At 35.1% G+C, this 15,013-nt stretch overlaps 4 protein-coding genes across 5 annotated transcripts; 3 read left to right on the top strand and 1 right to left on the bottom strand.

The window, feature by feature from the left end:
* On the bottom strand, positions 296–3,507 carry LOC18613760 (nitrogen regulatory protein P-II homolog). 2 transcript variants are annotated; one of them, XM_018114240.1, is made up of 9 exons: positions 3,201–3,499; positions 3,016–3,061; positions 2,863–2,890; positions 2,465–2,659; positions 2,026–2,113; positions 1,737–1,804; positions 1,561–1,630; positions 710–745; positions 296–600 (listed from the first exon to the last, which is right to left on the bottom strand). In XM_018114240.1, exons 1-9 carry the CDS (start codon positions 3,388–3,390, stop codon positions 530–532), a joined length of 792 nt encoding a protein of 263 aa, XP_017969729.1. In that variant the 5' UTR covers positions 3,391–3,499; the 3' UTR covers positions 296–529. The 2 variants fall into 2 exon arrangements, with proteins under 2 accessions (XP_017969729.1, XP_007051217.2); XM_007051155.2 differs by lacking the exon at positions 2,465–2,659 and having other exon boundaries at positions 3,201–3,507.
* LOC18613761 lies at positions 3,597–5,218 on the top strand. Its single transcript, XM_007051156.2, has 3 exons — positions 3,597–3,823; positions 3,924–3,998; positions 4,933–5,218. Exons 1-3 carry the CDS (start codon positions 3,683–3,685, stop codon positions 5,092–5,094), a joined length of 378 nt encoding a protein of 125 aa, XP_007051218.2. The 5' UTR covers positions 3,597–3,682; the 3' UTR covers positions 5,095–5,218.
* On the top strand, positions 6,347–8,833 carry LOC18613762 (GDSL esterase/lipase At1g09390). Its single transcript, XM_007051157.2, has 5 exons — positions 6,347–6,659; positions 7,398–7,583; positions 7,689–7,846; positions 8,025–8,295; positions 8,385–8,833. The coding sequence occupies exons 1-5, from the start codon at positions 6,395–6,397 to the stop codon at positions 8,618–8,620; spliced, it is 1,116 nt and encodes a 371-aa protein (XP_007051219.2). The 5' UTR covers positions 6,347–6,394; the 3' UTR covers positions 8,621–8,833.
* LOC18613763 (GDSL esterase/lipase At3g62280) lies at positions 8,928–10,928 on the top strand. Its single transcript, XM_018120891.1, has 5 exons — positions 8,928–9,334; positions 9,595–9,780; positions 9,861–10,024; positions 10,133–10,403; positions 10,506–10,928. Exons 1-5 carry the CDS (start codon positions 9,085–9,087, stop codon positions 10,742–10,744), a joined length of 1,110 nt encoding a protein of 369 aa, XP_017976380.1. The 5' UTR covers positions 8,928–9,084; the 3' UTR covers positions 10,745–10,928.

Genomic DNA, 15,013 nt, shown 5'->3' on the forward strand with positions numbered 1-15,013 from the left:
GATCCAATGACACCAAAAGCATGGAACCAGGGGCTGGACAGGATGGTACAGAAAGAACATGTTGATGTTGGCATAAAATAAGGCAGCCTAGCAAAAGAGACCATCAATGCACACCTTTTAACAGTTGCAAAAACATATAAATTTTCTAATCCCAAAGAATGGACTCCCTATCCCCTTTGGGCTGCAAAGTTTCCACAGCAGACACCATCAAAGAATTGTTTGTTTTCTTCCATATGGATTTCTCCACCCTCTCCCTTTTAAGCACAAGGAATGTTCCACTAAAGCTGTCCAAATCTGAAAAAGCATAATCGTCTCGATTATTCAATTCTTTTTATTATTGGATTTGCGATAACATGGAAAACTACTTAACTGGTATTTCCCCTTAATTAATTTTATTCATCATCTGATATTACATAGAACAATGGCAGTGTCATAAGCTTAAATGTCTGCTACAGGCAGCAGCCACTGTGATTAAAGCAGGATCTGCAACAAAGGTCTTGATGCTAATCAGCAGCACTGATATTGCAACTTAGCTCAATGCAGTGGCTGACATATCAGCACGTCCTCCTGTCATTCTCTCGGCTTTCTCTCCACGCTCACCTGAAAGTTGTGCATATACAGTTGTTTAAGGCACCCTTAGAGGCTGTGGTTTTCCTAAAGCAAAGAAATGATCAGTTGCTGTAATCTCAAATGGTTACAAGAAAGTTACCTGTGCGAACTCTTATAACATCCGAGACAGGGACCACTGTAGCACCAGTGAACATCATCAGGAGTTTGATCATAAGTTTAATAAGTAGTATTAATCAACATAAACAGGTTAAATTCTTCATTTATAAGCATGAAAATCAGATCATTCTGGACTCCAAGTAACAATCTCACTCTTGCATATGTGGCTACAACACAGGAAGCAAAAAAGAGCAAGAGACCATTTTAAAACACTGTAGTCAGTGAGGTTATGTAGCAAACATTGTTCAATTAATGGTAGTTGTCATGATACAGCTGTCCGTGCTTCTGACAATTAGACTTGGACATGCAGAATTTGATCAATATTCCCATTTTGTCAAATGTCCGCACAAACATGGAGAATTTGATCCCATATTCCCCATCACACCAAATGTCTTCCCACATATCTGTGGTGATAAAACTACCTTCTGTTCATGAAAGAAAAAGACTAGAAAGTTCCAAACAAAACTTAGTCAGTTAAAGTTTTCATTAAACAGCTTTTGTACTCTATTTTTTTTTTTGGAAAATTAGTAAATTGATTTAATCAATGAACTTTACATGCTACCCAAATGTGGTAGCGTAAAGTCATGTTTGAGTTGGCAACTAAACCAGCTTCCTCTCAATGAATAGTTGGATCAAAATACATTAGGTAATCCCCTCATGTTGTATATGGGATAAAACTCCAAAGGCAATACCAATAACTCAACCTGCCCCCCCTCCCACAACCAGAAACAGGTTTTGTACTTAACCTGATAGTTCAGAGCCATAAAATTCCGCAAAAAGGAAATTAAAGGATTTCATTTTAAGAAACTGAGGAGAAAGGGTTTAAATCCTTACAAAAAATCTTGCCATCACCAATCTCTCCAGTTCTTGCTTCCTCAATTATCTTATCTATTACGGCTTCCACCTTTCACAGGATAAGCATTTAGAAATGAAAGTGAAATGAGCACAAATGTACCACCAAATAATTCATATTTAGAAGAAATGACTCTTCGGATTTTATATGTATATACCTGGTCCTTGCTCACCACAATCTCCATCTTGACCTTAGAAACAAACTTATCTTCAGAAAATTCAGAGCCTGCAGAACAATAAAGATGAAGAAAATAGTCAAAAAGGAGAGTATCAGCAAACTGAAGTCTGGCTATGAAAGAGTGGAGAAATTGAATAAGATACATCAACTATAATCTGCTGAATTGCTAAATATCATTGCCATCAGATAGATATAAATTTAAGTATATAAATCAAAATAAAGAAGAAAGACGTAAAACTTTCAACTCCATGAATACGACAAAAGCTTACCACCATGTCTCTCTGTTGAACCCCCCTGAGCACCAAAGCCTCGAACATCAGAAACCGTAACACCACGAATACCCATTTTCAGAAGAGCCTTTGTTTTCAGAAAAGAAACCAAAAATTAGATCCAACAAGGGTGTTTGCCCATCTCCTGAGTAACACGAAGGGGCTTGAAACAAAAATAAACACAGGCTTAAAACTTCAAGACTACGACAAGCATAATTGTTTGATGAAGAAGCCTTGGTTAGGCCAAACAATCTGGGCTCTTCAATATCAACCAAAATGCATTTACACTTTTATAACACAGTAAGTCTAATCAACTAATCTTTTGAAACAGTGACAATGTAGGCTTGAACTTCATGTGACTATTCTTGAAGTCATGAGAAGGAATATCAAACACGAGTAAGTAGCAATGCATTTTTTTGTGATAATATGGCTTTATCACCTTGCGGTCCAAAACTTCCCCAATTCTGATTGAACCACTCCCCCAGCTTATGCTAACACACAATCCAATCTCTGCAGTATGAACTATTCCCTTGCCATTAATACATGGGTACTCTTCTGCCAAGGCATTGCCTTTACTTCGAGAGTATTGGAAGAATTCTTCACAATCGTAACAATCTTTTCTATTGATGGTATACTTGAACAAGGAATAGAGAAAGTAATGCTCGAAATTAGTACTAGTATACTAGAGAGAGACCAAAGGCGCAAATTTTAAGTAACATTTGCTACATACATTGTTACGACATTTTAGTACTATATACTGACAGTACAGTAACACAAACCGAAATCTAGTTATAAATTACTATGCATACATCAGTTGTGAAGTCTAGGAGCTCTTACCGACGAAACCTGCTGGATTCGCCAGGGCCTATTCCGTTCAAAAATTCAGCATAAGCAAAAGAAAGCAGAATAAAATTAGATAAACTAAACTGACAAACTGATTAAGCCGCACGTTCTCAAAAGAGAAAAGAAAAAGAATATAATGAACAACACCTGATAATGGCTTCCACTTTATAAAATTTTGAATCGGGGGTATAATCTACCAGCAATGAAAATACAAAACTCAGTAAATTGGAGGCATCCGTGATGCATTTGATACTCCGCTGTAGGAAAAAAATTACAGTAGAAGTAAATAAACATAAAGGTATATTTCAGCTTGCTAAGCTATCCATTCATACCAGGAGAACTTTGGGCTCTGATTACAGGAAGAATTGAAGCGTTTCTCGGGTGTTTCAGGGTGACATTAAGCTTAGATAAACGAGAATCTCTAAAGCTGGGAAGTACAGAACTATAAATGAGAGGATAGTCGTTGCGATGAGAAGGAGAATGAAGAGGAGTAAGCGAGTTTGCTTTTGCTATAGCAGCCATGTTTGGCCGTTGAAGAACAGAAAAAAGAAGAAAGGTGGCTTTTGGGCACCGTGCAGCAGAACCTCGTAATTAACGCAATGCTGTCAGCTTAGGCTTTTGAGTAAACGCTTGATGTTGAAGCCTTGGAAAGCACTTTATGTAGATGGGCTACGGAAAAGAAGCCCATTGAAGGAAAGCTGGACTAACGCGTCCATACAAATACTATCAAGCCTAGCCCTGCTAGGTCTGCTTTGATTAGAGCCAAACCATCTGGCTGGCTATTGCTGCTGCAGCAGCGTAAGGGTTAGTAAGAATGGCTGCAAGTAAAGGGGAAGAATTCGTGTACAGGATTAGCACGGCTGGGGAATGGGAAGCATTGCAAAAGAATGAATCTGTTTTTGGCGGAGACCTTGACAAGTCCTCTGGTTTCATTCACCTCAGCTCGCTTCATCAGGTCTCTCTCCAGCCCCTACTTTTTGTTGGGCTTCAAATTCTGATATTTCAATACATGTAATTGGATCATGTTTTTCCTATATTATTAGTAATTATTGCAGGTAAAGCCGACATTGCAGAATTTTTTCTCTAACGTCAAGGTGGATTTGTACCTTCTTCAGATTGATGCAAAGAAGGTAAAAAAAAAAAAAGCACATCATATTTGCCAATGAAATCCTTCATATCTTACTCTCGTCTTTGCTAGTTAATGTTAGAAATCAAGTTGAAAGGAACACAAATAATAAAACTAATGGGAACTTGCCAGTAATTTATGGAACATGCATGTCTTGATGTTGGGTCTTAATTAGAAATGTAAAAATGCTTTTGCAATTATAGTTATCAAGGCAGCAAGAGTACTAGGTTCGTTTAAACTCTAATCTTCATAGCTGGAAATGATACGAGATATTTGTTTTTGCTTAAAACATGTCAAATGTCATCAAATCTTTTGCAACAATATCTTAGTTGATGAAATCTTAGCAATTTAAGATTATTGGTTCTTCTGTGTTGCTTAAGATGGAAAAGATATAGAATAAGGGGGAAAGACTTGTACAATGTATTACTCTCTTTAGATTTTGCTCAATTGTGTCCGAGTTAAAAAAAAAAAAGCAGCAAAGCAATTCAAGCTTTATAGCTTCTATTATAAATGGTGCTAAGAGAAGCAGGTAAGAGGGTGAAATATTTTTTGTTTAATTGCCGCAGAGGGGGTGGGTGGGAGGAGAATAGGTTGCAAACCTTCTTGCCATTCTCTTATCATCTCAGAAAATACAGTTAGGCTGATAGTCAGTGTCTTGATTTGCCACTATATGTGGTCTTCTCTGTAATTTATTTCTCAATCCAATTCTTTGGAGATTTATGAGTTTTGCATCCTAAAGTTGCCAATTAAAAGAAAAGAAGGCTGAATTGGATATGGTTAATTCAGAGTTGAAAAGGACAATCATTTCTCTATCCTTGAATTGAGTGGAATAATGATATACTAACATTTCACTTGTTAAGTTGTGTTTATTAGTCATTCCCTGCTAGCTCAAAGTCATGATGTGTAAGAGCTCCTTTTGACATGTGCATCTTCTGCAGCTTGGAGATGGATTGATATATGAGGTTGTAGATGGTTCCAACAGCTTCCCACACTTCTATGGCCCATCTCGAAGCTTTGCTCCTCTTCCGTTAGATGCAGTTACAAAAGCTGAGAAGCTATCTGTATCAGATGGCCAATTCAGTTGTAGTTTACTGAATTAACTGCTCCACTTTATCACTTACTTGAGCATGTAGAGATCATGTTGCATTGAAAATGATTATACAATGTTCTGCCATTGTTATACTTGAACTCCTAATAATAGCAAAGGTGTGTCTGTTTTGTTAACCATGATTAGTTTATATCGGCTGCACTGGGGCTCAATCTCTATTTGCCACGTGTCTCCTTTTGAAGCATGCCTGTGCAAGCAGGCTAGCGGGGCAGAGGTTAAAGTCAATTGAATTTGATGAATATTGTGATTTGTGAGTCAACAAACTCATCTTGAGCAGGGCAGAACATGCTGGAATCTGTATTCTGAGTGAAAAAACGTCCAATAGCAGCTCTCAACATGTCAAAAATGGTTACAGGAAGGTCCTATCCAAGAAATATGCAGCCCAACTAAAATGGTCTTCAACACCCCATCATTGCATAAAATCACATAAAACCAAAAATTGTGTTGCCGACAGATAAACCCTTGTAAAACATTCACTGAACAGTAAACACGTGAAGATATGAATCAACTTCAGTTTCAGCAGGTAATGGTAAATCGGTCTGAACTTTTAACTCAAAGCAGCTAGCAAGCTCTTGCAAGTCATCATTATTCCGCGGGCAAAAGATTTATCACGGACTTTGTATTATTAAACATTGGGAAACGGAAATTGAATGTAAATCAAAAACTCATGAATCATCTTTATTATTTAGCAGTTGTCTTGACATTGCTTATGCGTGTTTTGCATCAGGGTTAGCAGTTGATTCAGACTTTTTTTTTTTAAGGTTTTTTTACCTAACACTCCGCATTTGGTTCTGTCAATTCAACCATCAAGCTTCTGTCGGAAACAAAAGAAAATTAGTGCCATGGACTCTGTAATGGAAATGACTAATCCCACTTGCTAGTTGTAAGCCATGCATCAGCAGCCGTATATGCTAGTGCAAAGTACCATGACTTCTCTGGTTTATGGCCAGAAATTCATCACATTAAATTTCCTAGGCCCATAAATAATACATTTTCTTCAAATAATAGGTTTCATCCAATAAATGCATGGTCTTTGGTCTATTTGACGCCTTTTTCTTTTGTTGGTTTTTTGTACTTTATATTTTTTAACATAAGTAATTTCCTGAAAGCATCAGTCCTCATCTGTTTGGAAAAGACAATGATTTCATAATTTCTTTACCTATACAAAAACTGCCTGGTGAATGGAAATTCAATCTCCTCTAGCTAGCTGTAGTGTACCCCATACCTTTAATGTGTATAAATATAACCATTTGTGATTCTAGTCAAAGCAAACCAACCAGTACAGTACATAGATGGGGGCACCGAAGCAAGGATGCTCTCTTATGTATCCATTATTCACACTTCATGTGATTTTTTGTACTCTCCCCCTGCTCCCCCTCCCAGTCCATTGCCAGTGCACCAAAACTCCCATCATCTTCAACTTCGGCGACTCTAATTCGGACACCGGCGGCTTTGCAGATGGTCTAGGACTCAACTTTGCACCTCCGAATGGGCGTACGTATTTCCATCAACCAGCAGGTCGTCTTTCCGATGGACGATTGATGATAGATTTCCTCCGTAAGTTCAGCAGTTTCACGTATCCCTTTGTCACCATACTTGTTCAACATGAAATCCTTAATTTTATTCCTTAGAGATGTATGGGAACTCGTGAGATAAAATGCATGAATGGCATACAAAATTGTTATAGCTAGTTTAATGTAACTATTGTAGATAATGATGATCATTGTAGCAAGTTTGAAGATGAATAGTTATGATTTTTATTATGCAAATAAACTGCAATTGTCATACATAGCTATTTTTCAGATATAGACAAACTTGTCATCGGCGCCTTTCCAAGAAAAACTTGGTAGTTTTCAATGTATATATATGTCATATGTATATTACTTTTATATATTAACCCTGGATTGGCTATCTTCCTGCCTCGAGCAATTTCGCCAGGAAGGGCACAGTGCCACCACAACGCTAGTCGGTGCCTCGGACATTTGTGAGCATTAAAGTATGGACCCTTTTAATTTAGCTGGATCAGACTTTTCAAACAGAAGCAGTGGGGAGCCCAACCTGATTCAACTGTTAGAGCTGATAAGCCCACATTTTGAATCAAGAGGAATGGGCTAGTTATCTCCGAATTAGACTACCAAATAGAACAGCCGGCCCAAGATTTAGTTCTTCCGGTTGCGAGGCAATTTAGTTTTCATCTTTTCTAGCTAACCCAACATTATTTATTTTTTGAAGTAGGCTGGATAATTGTTGGAAACAAAGGCCAAGCCAGTAACATACCCAGAAATTGTGTTGCAGGTGAAAGCTTGAATACTAGTTATTTGACTCCTTATCTGGATTCTTTGGGGCCCAATTTTAGCAACGGAGCCAATTTTGCAATTAGTGGTTCAGCCACTCTGCCTAGGTTTGTCCCTTTTAGTTTGGACGTCCAAGTTTCTCAGTTCCTTCGCTTTCGCGCTCGCTCCCCAGCACTCATGTCTAAAGGTATGTTAGCATTCACATGATCGAAGAAAAACTTATTTTGATGACTATTTATTAGATAATTCAGCCAAGAATGATACTGATATTCAACTTCACCCCTCAACTCAGGCTACAAAGATTTGGTTGGTGATGGGGACTTCCAAAATGCACTTTATACAATTGATATTGGACAGAATGATCTAGCTGGATCCTTTGATTACCTTACCTACGCACAAGTCATTGATAAAATTCCTTCTTTCATCACTGAAATCAAATATGCTATTTGGGTTAGTCCTTACACCCATCAGTTTAGTTGAAATATCCTACACTATATAGAAACTATATATATGGGATTTTTCAGGAATAAAAGAGGATGCAAATCCCAATTCTATTTAAATAATGAAAACCCAATGTCATGTTTCATGTGTCTAAGATGTTTATTGTTTTCTTCAATCTTAAATACAGAATATATATCAAAGTGGTGGGAAAAATTTCTGGGTACACAACACGGGACCACTCGGATGTGCCCCCCAAAAACTTGCTCTGCATGGCCAAAATGCCAGTGAACTTGATGAGCATGGCTGCCTCCATCCTCTCAACAATGCTGCAAAAGCATTTAATGCACAATTGCGGGCTTTATGTGAACAACTGAGACCTCAACTGACAAATGCCACCATTGTCTATGTCGACCTATATTCCATCAAGTATGATCTCATTGCCAATGCCCCTAATTACGGTATGGTCTCAGTTCTCAGTTCTGTCTCCTGTTCTTTTGTCATAAGCTTAAGGGCATGTCTTACGTTGATGATCTGTTTTACCTTAAAGGCTTTCAAAATCCATTAATGGCGTGTTGTGGCAATGGGGGGCCACCGTACAACTACAATACCAATATCAATTGTGGCCGGACTGGCCACACTGTTTGCAATGAAGGATCTCAGTTCATAAGCTGGGATGGAGTTCACTACACAGAAGCTGCCAATGCCGTTTTCGCTTCCAAAATTCTCTCTACTAATTACTCCAGTCCGCGAGTTAATTTTAACTTCTTCTGTAACAAAATGTGAATTCTCTACCTACAAAAGGAAAGCAAGAAATTTAGTGTTAAATGCAGAGAGAATTAAGATACGTTACGGAACGGTACACCTGGTTTGGTCATGCGGTGATAAAACACAGAGTAGTTTATTAATTATTTCCATGTGAATTCTTATCTCACAGTGGAATCAGTAATGTATACTCAAAAATCACATGGGGAACTGTTTGGAAGGAAATATTTTTACTTAAACTATTTCCATTTGACGTGAACTTCAGACTTCGTCTTCCAAGTGGTGCAAGTTGCAAATTATTTTGACTTTTTGAACTGATGGATTGAATTAAACAAATCAGACAGAAAGTCAATGCCAGCAAATTGATTAACTAGTCTATTCGATGTATCGTAAGAGGACCATATATTGACAGAATGACTTGTTGAATCAATCTTGGTGAGTTAAAACAAAAACAAACAAAAAAAAAAGTAGAGAGAAGCGAGGAAATGGATAATGTAGGATTTTCTAAACACGTGATATTGCATCTCTGGATTTGGATTTTCCTTGCTATGACAGATATTTCAGAGTCCAGCCCTGCAGGTATACGACGTATTTTTAATTTTGGTGATTCGAATTCTGATACTGGAGGAGTGCTCGCCGGAACTGGACTTCCGATTGGGCTTCCTCACGGCATCACATTTTTCCATAGAGGCACTGGACGGCTAGGGGATGGACGTCTTATTATTGACTTCTTCTGTAAGTCAATCTCTCCCAAGTCTCAACCGACTTTATACCATATTTTCCAAGTACTGGTTAAACTTTAAAGTTTAGGGCTAGCTCCAACAGATGTTAGCTTATATCTTCCATCTTCTGCAATAATGATAAACAGAAGAAACAATGAAAGTAAAACTGGTGATAAAGTCAGCGGAGAAAGATGAAAACTTGGGATTTATTCTCTCCTCTCTGTTGCATGCATTTTAGCCATTCTGTATTCAAATTTTTGCTTTCTCTGTTAGGTGAACACTTGAACTTGAGTTATCTAAGCCCATATTTAGACTCATTGGCACCGAACTTCACTAGTGGAGTGAACTTTGCTGTAAGTGGGGCAATGACTCTGCCACAGTTTGTCCCTTTTGCTCTGGATGTTCAAGTTCGCCAATTCATTCGTTTCAAAAATAGATCACTTGAACTCCAAACAACAGGTAAGTTAATTTATGTCAGATTAGATCAATAAATTTTGTCTCGAAACTCATCTCTGTTGCTTAAAAAACATCTTACTCAGGTTTAGGAGATTTCATAGATGAAAAGGGGTTTCGCGATGCACTATACACGATTGACATTGGACAGAATGATTTGTTAATGGCATTGTATGCATCAAACTTGACATACGAACCAGTCGCAGAACAAATCCCTTCTTTTCTCGCAGAAATCAAATTAGCCATTCAAGTGAGTCCATCTCATTTCATCAATTGAATTACCTCAAACTAATTTTGGGTTAAGTGTCAGATTACCGGTTCTGTCTGTACCAATAGAACCCTCTGTTTGCATCTGCAGAACATATATTCATATGGTGGCAGAAAATTTTGGATACACAACACCGGTCCATTGGGATGTGCTCCAAAAGAACTTGCATTACATTCTCATACTAACAAGGATCTCGATCGAATTGGATGCTTCCGCGTCCATAATGATCTTGCAAAAGCCTTCAATAAAGGCCTGCGCAATATCTGTAAAGAAATGAGAACTGTTTTAAAGGATGCAACCATTGTCTACATAGATGTATACACCATAAAGTACAATATCTTCACGAAGTATAAAAAATATGGTAAGCTTGAGCTTTCTTTATAAATGATGCCAATGGAACTAGACTTTCTTCTTTCACCTTTTTTCCATGGTGGTTTCATTTTTATGTTAAATAATCATGTAGGTTTTGAGTATCCATTTATGGCTTGTTGTGGCTATGGGGGACCTCCAAATAATTACGATCAAAAAGCAACGTGCGGCCAGCCTGGTTCCAGCATCTGCAACAATGTATCACGATCTATAGTCTGGGACGGAGTTCATTACTCCGAAGCTTCCAATCGTGTGGTCGCAACGAGTATTTTATCAGGCCATTACTCTACACCACAAATGAAGCTCGAAAACTTTTGGGAGAGGCTTGATTAATACTGTTAATTATGCGAACAACAAACGGCACCCCTCTAATTCGTCTCCAATGCAAGTTTTCTTCTTATTGTTTTTTATTGTTGGGTCAGTAGAATCAATCATAACCTGCACTTTTAACTTGTGGAGTTCAAACATTATTCCACCATCAATCGAATCAGTGGTTGGCTGCTCTCATTTGAGTGCCCCTTTGGCGTTTCGACAGCAGCCTAATCTGATTGCTTAGTGAAGATATGAGATTCAAGTGGAAGATGCACATTAATTTAGTTGTCTCTGCTTAACAGTAATCTTGATCATAATGATAAAAAGTAGCAATGACTTATCCAATTGTCTGTAATGGTATTCAAGGCATTCAAAAACACCCGTCAGGTATGGGCATCTAAGCCCTTGGAATTTTCACAATTAAAGAGGATCGAAGTCCATAACCTTGTATTGTTGTTCAAAAATCCAATAACCTATTATTAGGCTAATCATCAGGAACTTATATTTTAATGGCAGTTGATTTAGAGAGAGGGGATATGAACTTGAATTTCAGTTCTTGAAGAAAGATATAGCTACCAGTTAGGTGTTTTACCTGAGTTACCAGGAATGCTATTTTAGCATTGCTTTATGCTACCCCTTCCAAGTCTTCTTCTGCAGGGAATTAATTAGGACCAGAGATTTCTAGCAGCTTGACTAGCTGACAGTCTCTTTCAATGGTACTTACATTTTTTGTCTGCATTATGTTTCCAAATTCCAAATATACACAAGTGAGAAACAGCCATTAGAGCATCCCATATTCCACAAGACTACGGCTCTCTGGTTGTATATAGCAATTTTGGGGAAAAAAATAGTGCTGTGAATTACTTAACATATAGTAGGATTTCATAATTGCTAGAGTGGTAGCAATCCATGTAAAGATATATATATCCATCATTAGTGGACCTACCACTTAAGTTGATTGCTGAAGAGAGAAAATGACTGATCAACCTTTTTGGACAGGTGGTTTTGTCTTTGCCTCACAACTTTCAATTATGAGTAAGAATAAAGTCCTGCGTCTAGACAAAATCATTTGCGTGCAACTCTCTTATATGAATATAAAAGGGAAAAAGAGAGGGTAGAAAAAATAAAAATTAAAAGAAGAAAAACTTTGTTTGAAAAATCTCTGGCTTTTGCCTGCGTATATAAACCTACCTTAGTTGTTTCCCTCTGCAAAATTATTTGTAAGAAATAAGCTTTAGTGGCTTTTCGATTTCATTTTCCTTACTCATGCTGAACATGAATCAAAGTGTCATGTGGAGCTTCAAAGTGTCAAATCTGAAAAAGAAAAGAAAACAAAAGAGAAAAAGAAAGGATCAATGAAGTGCTCATCCATAAAGGGTATGGAGAATGTTTGGAAAAGGACCAAATTTGCCTATAGTTTAATAGATAGTAAAACAAGGGAAGAAAAGAAAATATATTCTAGTTTATTTGCGCTTTCAATTATGCAGTTATCTTGTCAAAGCAGTTTGAGTCTTCCCAATTCTGGGTTGGAACCAGGTAACATTTTTTTTTTTGGAACATATAAGTTTGAGTGGCTTTTAAATTAATGTTTTAAGGATCACATCAATGCATTTACAATCAATTATCTTTTTAGTTACCTAATTTTTGAATTCTTTTGTATTTGGATGATTTAATTTTGAGATATAAGGTTTAAGTTTTGATTACCAACATTTATAAATATTATTATTGCTCTCACTAAACTATTAAAAAATAACAAATTTCTTGCATAACATTTACATTTGCTCTCTTATCACATAGATATGTTCATGTGACAAGAAAAAAATTTAAAAAAAAATAATTTCTTTTTTTAATTTTTATTTTCATTTGATCATTGTCAAGTGATAAAACAATTATTTGAGGTTGATATATAATGACGTGAAATGTCAAAATGAGAGGTTCATTATCTTTTAACGAGTAATAACTACACAAATTATATCACATAAATGCCGGTCATCAAGACATCATTTTTCGAGTTAGATAATCAAAACCAAAAATCTTGAAAAGGTTATGTGGTAAATAGAAGATAATTTACTAATGCATTTAACTCAAAAAGTAATAATCGACAAACACATGAAAGGGTTTATATTCAATGTGTATACATTCTATTTATTATTAGTCAACTAATTTCCATCTCATTAATGAGTAATTTCAAAATTTAAAAATTCTTAAAAATAAATATTTCAAAATTTTACCTGTTTCATAATTAAAATTTTAAAGCATTTATTTTTAAAGACTTTCATAATATAATTAGATGATAACATATAATTGTTGATAATGTATACATCAAATATAAACCCTATATGAAAATACAGAATGAGCCAATAATTCAATTGGCAACAAAAGGTATATTGCCATTGACTAAAAAAGTGCATACATCATACATGCATACTCATGTTGCATAAGAATACTCCATTCTTTTTTCATGTTGAATTTTCAGAGCTGTCTATACTTTTGGACTTATTATTCTGTACACTAAGGTTCCAGACCCACCAAAACAGAAAACCATCCAATTAAACCATTTAGAATTACCACTATCATCAGCCACTTGGAAAAGAGAAATAAAGAAAATTAAAGGTACAATATTTATGCTGGTATAAAAACAGCAACTGGCCACTTTTCTGCATGATTTATGCAGAATCTGAATATTATATTATTAAACTCAAAGTTAATCACTTGATTAAGTGAGGAAAGGATTCTCATCTGTTATTATTTTATTATGGTATGTGAACAACATAGAAAGCGTTGTTGGTAGGGATTCCTCTGAATCCCAAAGTTATACACTTTAAACACGCTTTTCTTTAAAGTTATTAATATAAAATGATAATGACATCCATTGTCCTTGTAGATTTCAAACAGATTTTTATATTGATAATCTTGGCATGATGAATGTATATATATGGCTTTTTTTTTAATTTAGGGAATGAGTATTTTAAATTTAACTATTTAAATAAAAAGATACATCTATTTATCACTAAACTAAATATTTGAGTACGTGCTTCTAGATTTCTTAACCCAAAGGAAACATGTAGACAATCTATATATTTATTGAGAAGAAGATATATACATCTATTTGCATTGATTTTGATTGTGTGGCATTTTATTTATTTATTGAGAAAGAAGATGTATTTGTCCCTAAAATGTCACCCTAACATTATAAAATTTAAACTTTCGTTTCAAAGGAATTTGATTCAAATCTTAAAATATACAAGATAAACTTTATGAAATGAGAGAAAAAGCCTTTTTTTTAATTTTAACTTAAAATTAAATATCTAATTAATGTATGCACCCACTAAAAAAATTAATGTTGTGAACTCACATTTAATTTGAAAATTTTTGAATAAGTTGAATTAGATATTTCATAATATATGAAAATATTCTTCAACCATTCTTAATTAGCACATATATTATTTTAAATTTTTGTACTGTAAAAAAAATGTATATTCATCAAAAACTAAAGTAATTATTATTTTAATTGAGTATAACTGTAGTAGCCTATAGCTTTTCAAAGAAAAACTTGTAGTTGGCTGTAGCTCTCAAAGAATAAAGGAATATCCTTGAGCAGTGGCGGAGTTAGTCAATTTTTGTTGAGAGGTTAGAGACAGACAAATAAAGATTAAAAATTTTAAAAACTAATATATTGAATTTAATCAATATTTAAAAGATTGTTAATAGAAAATAATTTTATATAACATGTAAATCTATGAAAAGAAAGATTTACAATAGTTTTTTAAGAAAATTGCACTCGACTATATTTTCTGAATTCAAATTCGTCAATTAAAAGTATATATTAAAAAAATTCATTGCTTTAGAATTGGGTGTTAGACATTTTGATTTGCATTACTTTTATTCATGAGTTGAAGCATTGAGGCTTGATGGCTCAAGTGTTGGAGAATTATTTGAACGATTTGCATCTTTTCTTTTAAAGAGTTTGTTAATTGTTTTCAACCGACTCCTATTTTAATCAAACTTGAAAAAAAATTAATGCATTCAACATCCAATATTCTTTTTTAAATTTTTATTTAAACTTATAATGCTAAATATAAAACTATAATATATAAAATATTGATATACAAGTTAAACAATTTCCTCTTATATAATTAGGATTGTTTAAAGACTATATATTCAATATAATTTTCTTTCAATTAAATATAAAACGTAAAGTATATAAAAAAATATATTCAAGATAATTTTCTCTTATATAATCAGGATTAATTAAAAAAAGATACATTAATAAAATTTTAAGTAACAATA

Source organism: Theobroma cacao, chromosome 1 (genome assembly GCF_000208745.1).
Source record: "Theobroma cacao cultivar B97-61/B2 chromosome 1, Criollo_cocoa_genome_V2, whole genome shotgun sequence".
In the NCBI taxonomy this organism is placed as follows: Eukaryota; Viridiplantae; Streptophyta; class Magnoliopsida; order Malvales; family Malvaceae; genus Theobroma; species Theobroma cacao.

Excerpts from the sequence above, each read along its gene's own strand:
- LOC18613761 (XM_007051156.2), top strand. The coding sequence starts at position 3,683 with ATGGCTGCAAGTAAAGGGGAAGAATTCGTGTACAGGATTAGCACGGCT. Across the intron at positions 3,824-3,923 it reads ACCTCAGCTCGCTTCATCAG|GTAAAGCCGACATTGCAGAA; the intron begins GTCTCTCTCCAG and ends TAATTATTGCAG. Across the intron at positions 3,999-4,932 it reads TTCAGATTGATGCAAAGAAG|CTTGGAGATGGATTGATATA; the intron begins GTAAAAAAAAAA and ends CATCTTCTGCAG.
- LOC18613760 (XM_018114240.1), bottom strand. The coding sequence starts at position 3,390 with ATGGCTGCTATAGCAAAAGCAAACTCGCTTACTCCTCTTCATTCTCCT. Across the intron at positions 3,062-3,200 it reads CAGAGCCCAAAGTTCTCCTG|ATTATACCCCCGATTCAAAA; the intron begins GTATGAATGGAT and ends CATTGCTGGTAG. Across the intron at positions 2,114-2,464 it reads GGGAAGTTTTGGACCGCAAG|GCTCTTCTGAAAATGGGTAT; the intron begins GTGATAAAGCCA and ends CTGAAAACAAAG.
- LOC18613762 (XM_007051157.2), top strand. The coding sequence starts at position 6,395 with ATGGGGGCACCGAAGCAAGGATGCTCTCTTATGTATCCATTATTCACA. Across the intron at positions 7,584-7,688 it reads CCCAGCACTCATGTCTAAAG|GCTACAAAGATTTGGTTGGT; the intron begins GTATGTTAGCAT and ends CCCTCAACTCAG. Across the intron at positions 8,296-8,384 it reads TGCCAATGCCCCTAATTACG|GCTTTCAAAATCCATTAATG; the intron begins GTATGGTCTCAG and ends TTTACCTTAAAG.
- LOC18613763 (XM_018120891.1), top strand. The coding sequence starts at position 9,085 with ATGGATAATGTAGGATTTTCTAAACACGTGATATTGCATCTCTGGATT. Across the intron at positions 9,335-9,594 it reads TCTTATTATTGACTTCTTCT|GTGAACACTTGAACTTGAGT; the intron begins GTAAGTCAATCT and ends TTTCTCTGTTAG. Across the intron at positions 10,404-10,505 it reads CACGAAGTATAAAAAATATG|GTTTTGAGTATCCATTTATG; the intron begins GTAAGCTTGAGC and ends ATAATCATGTAG.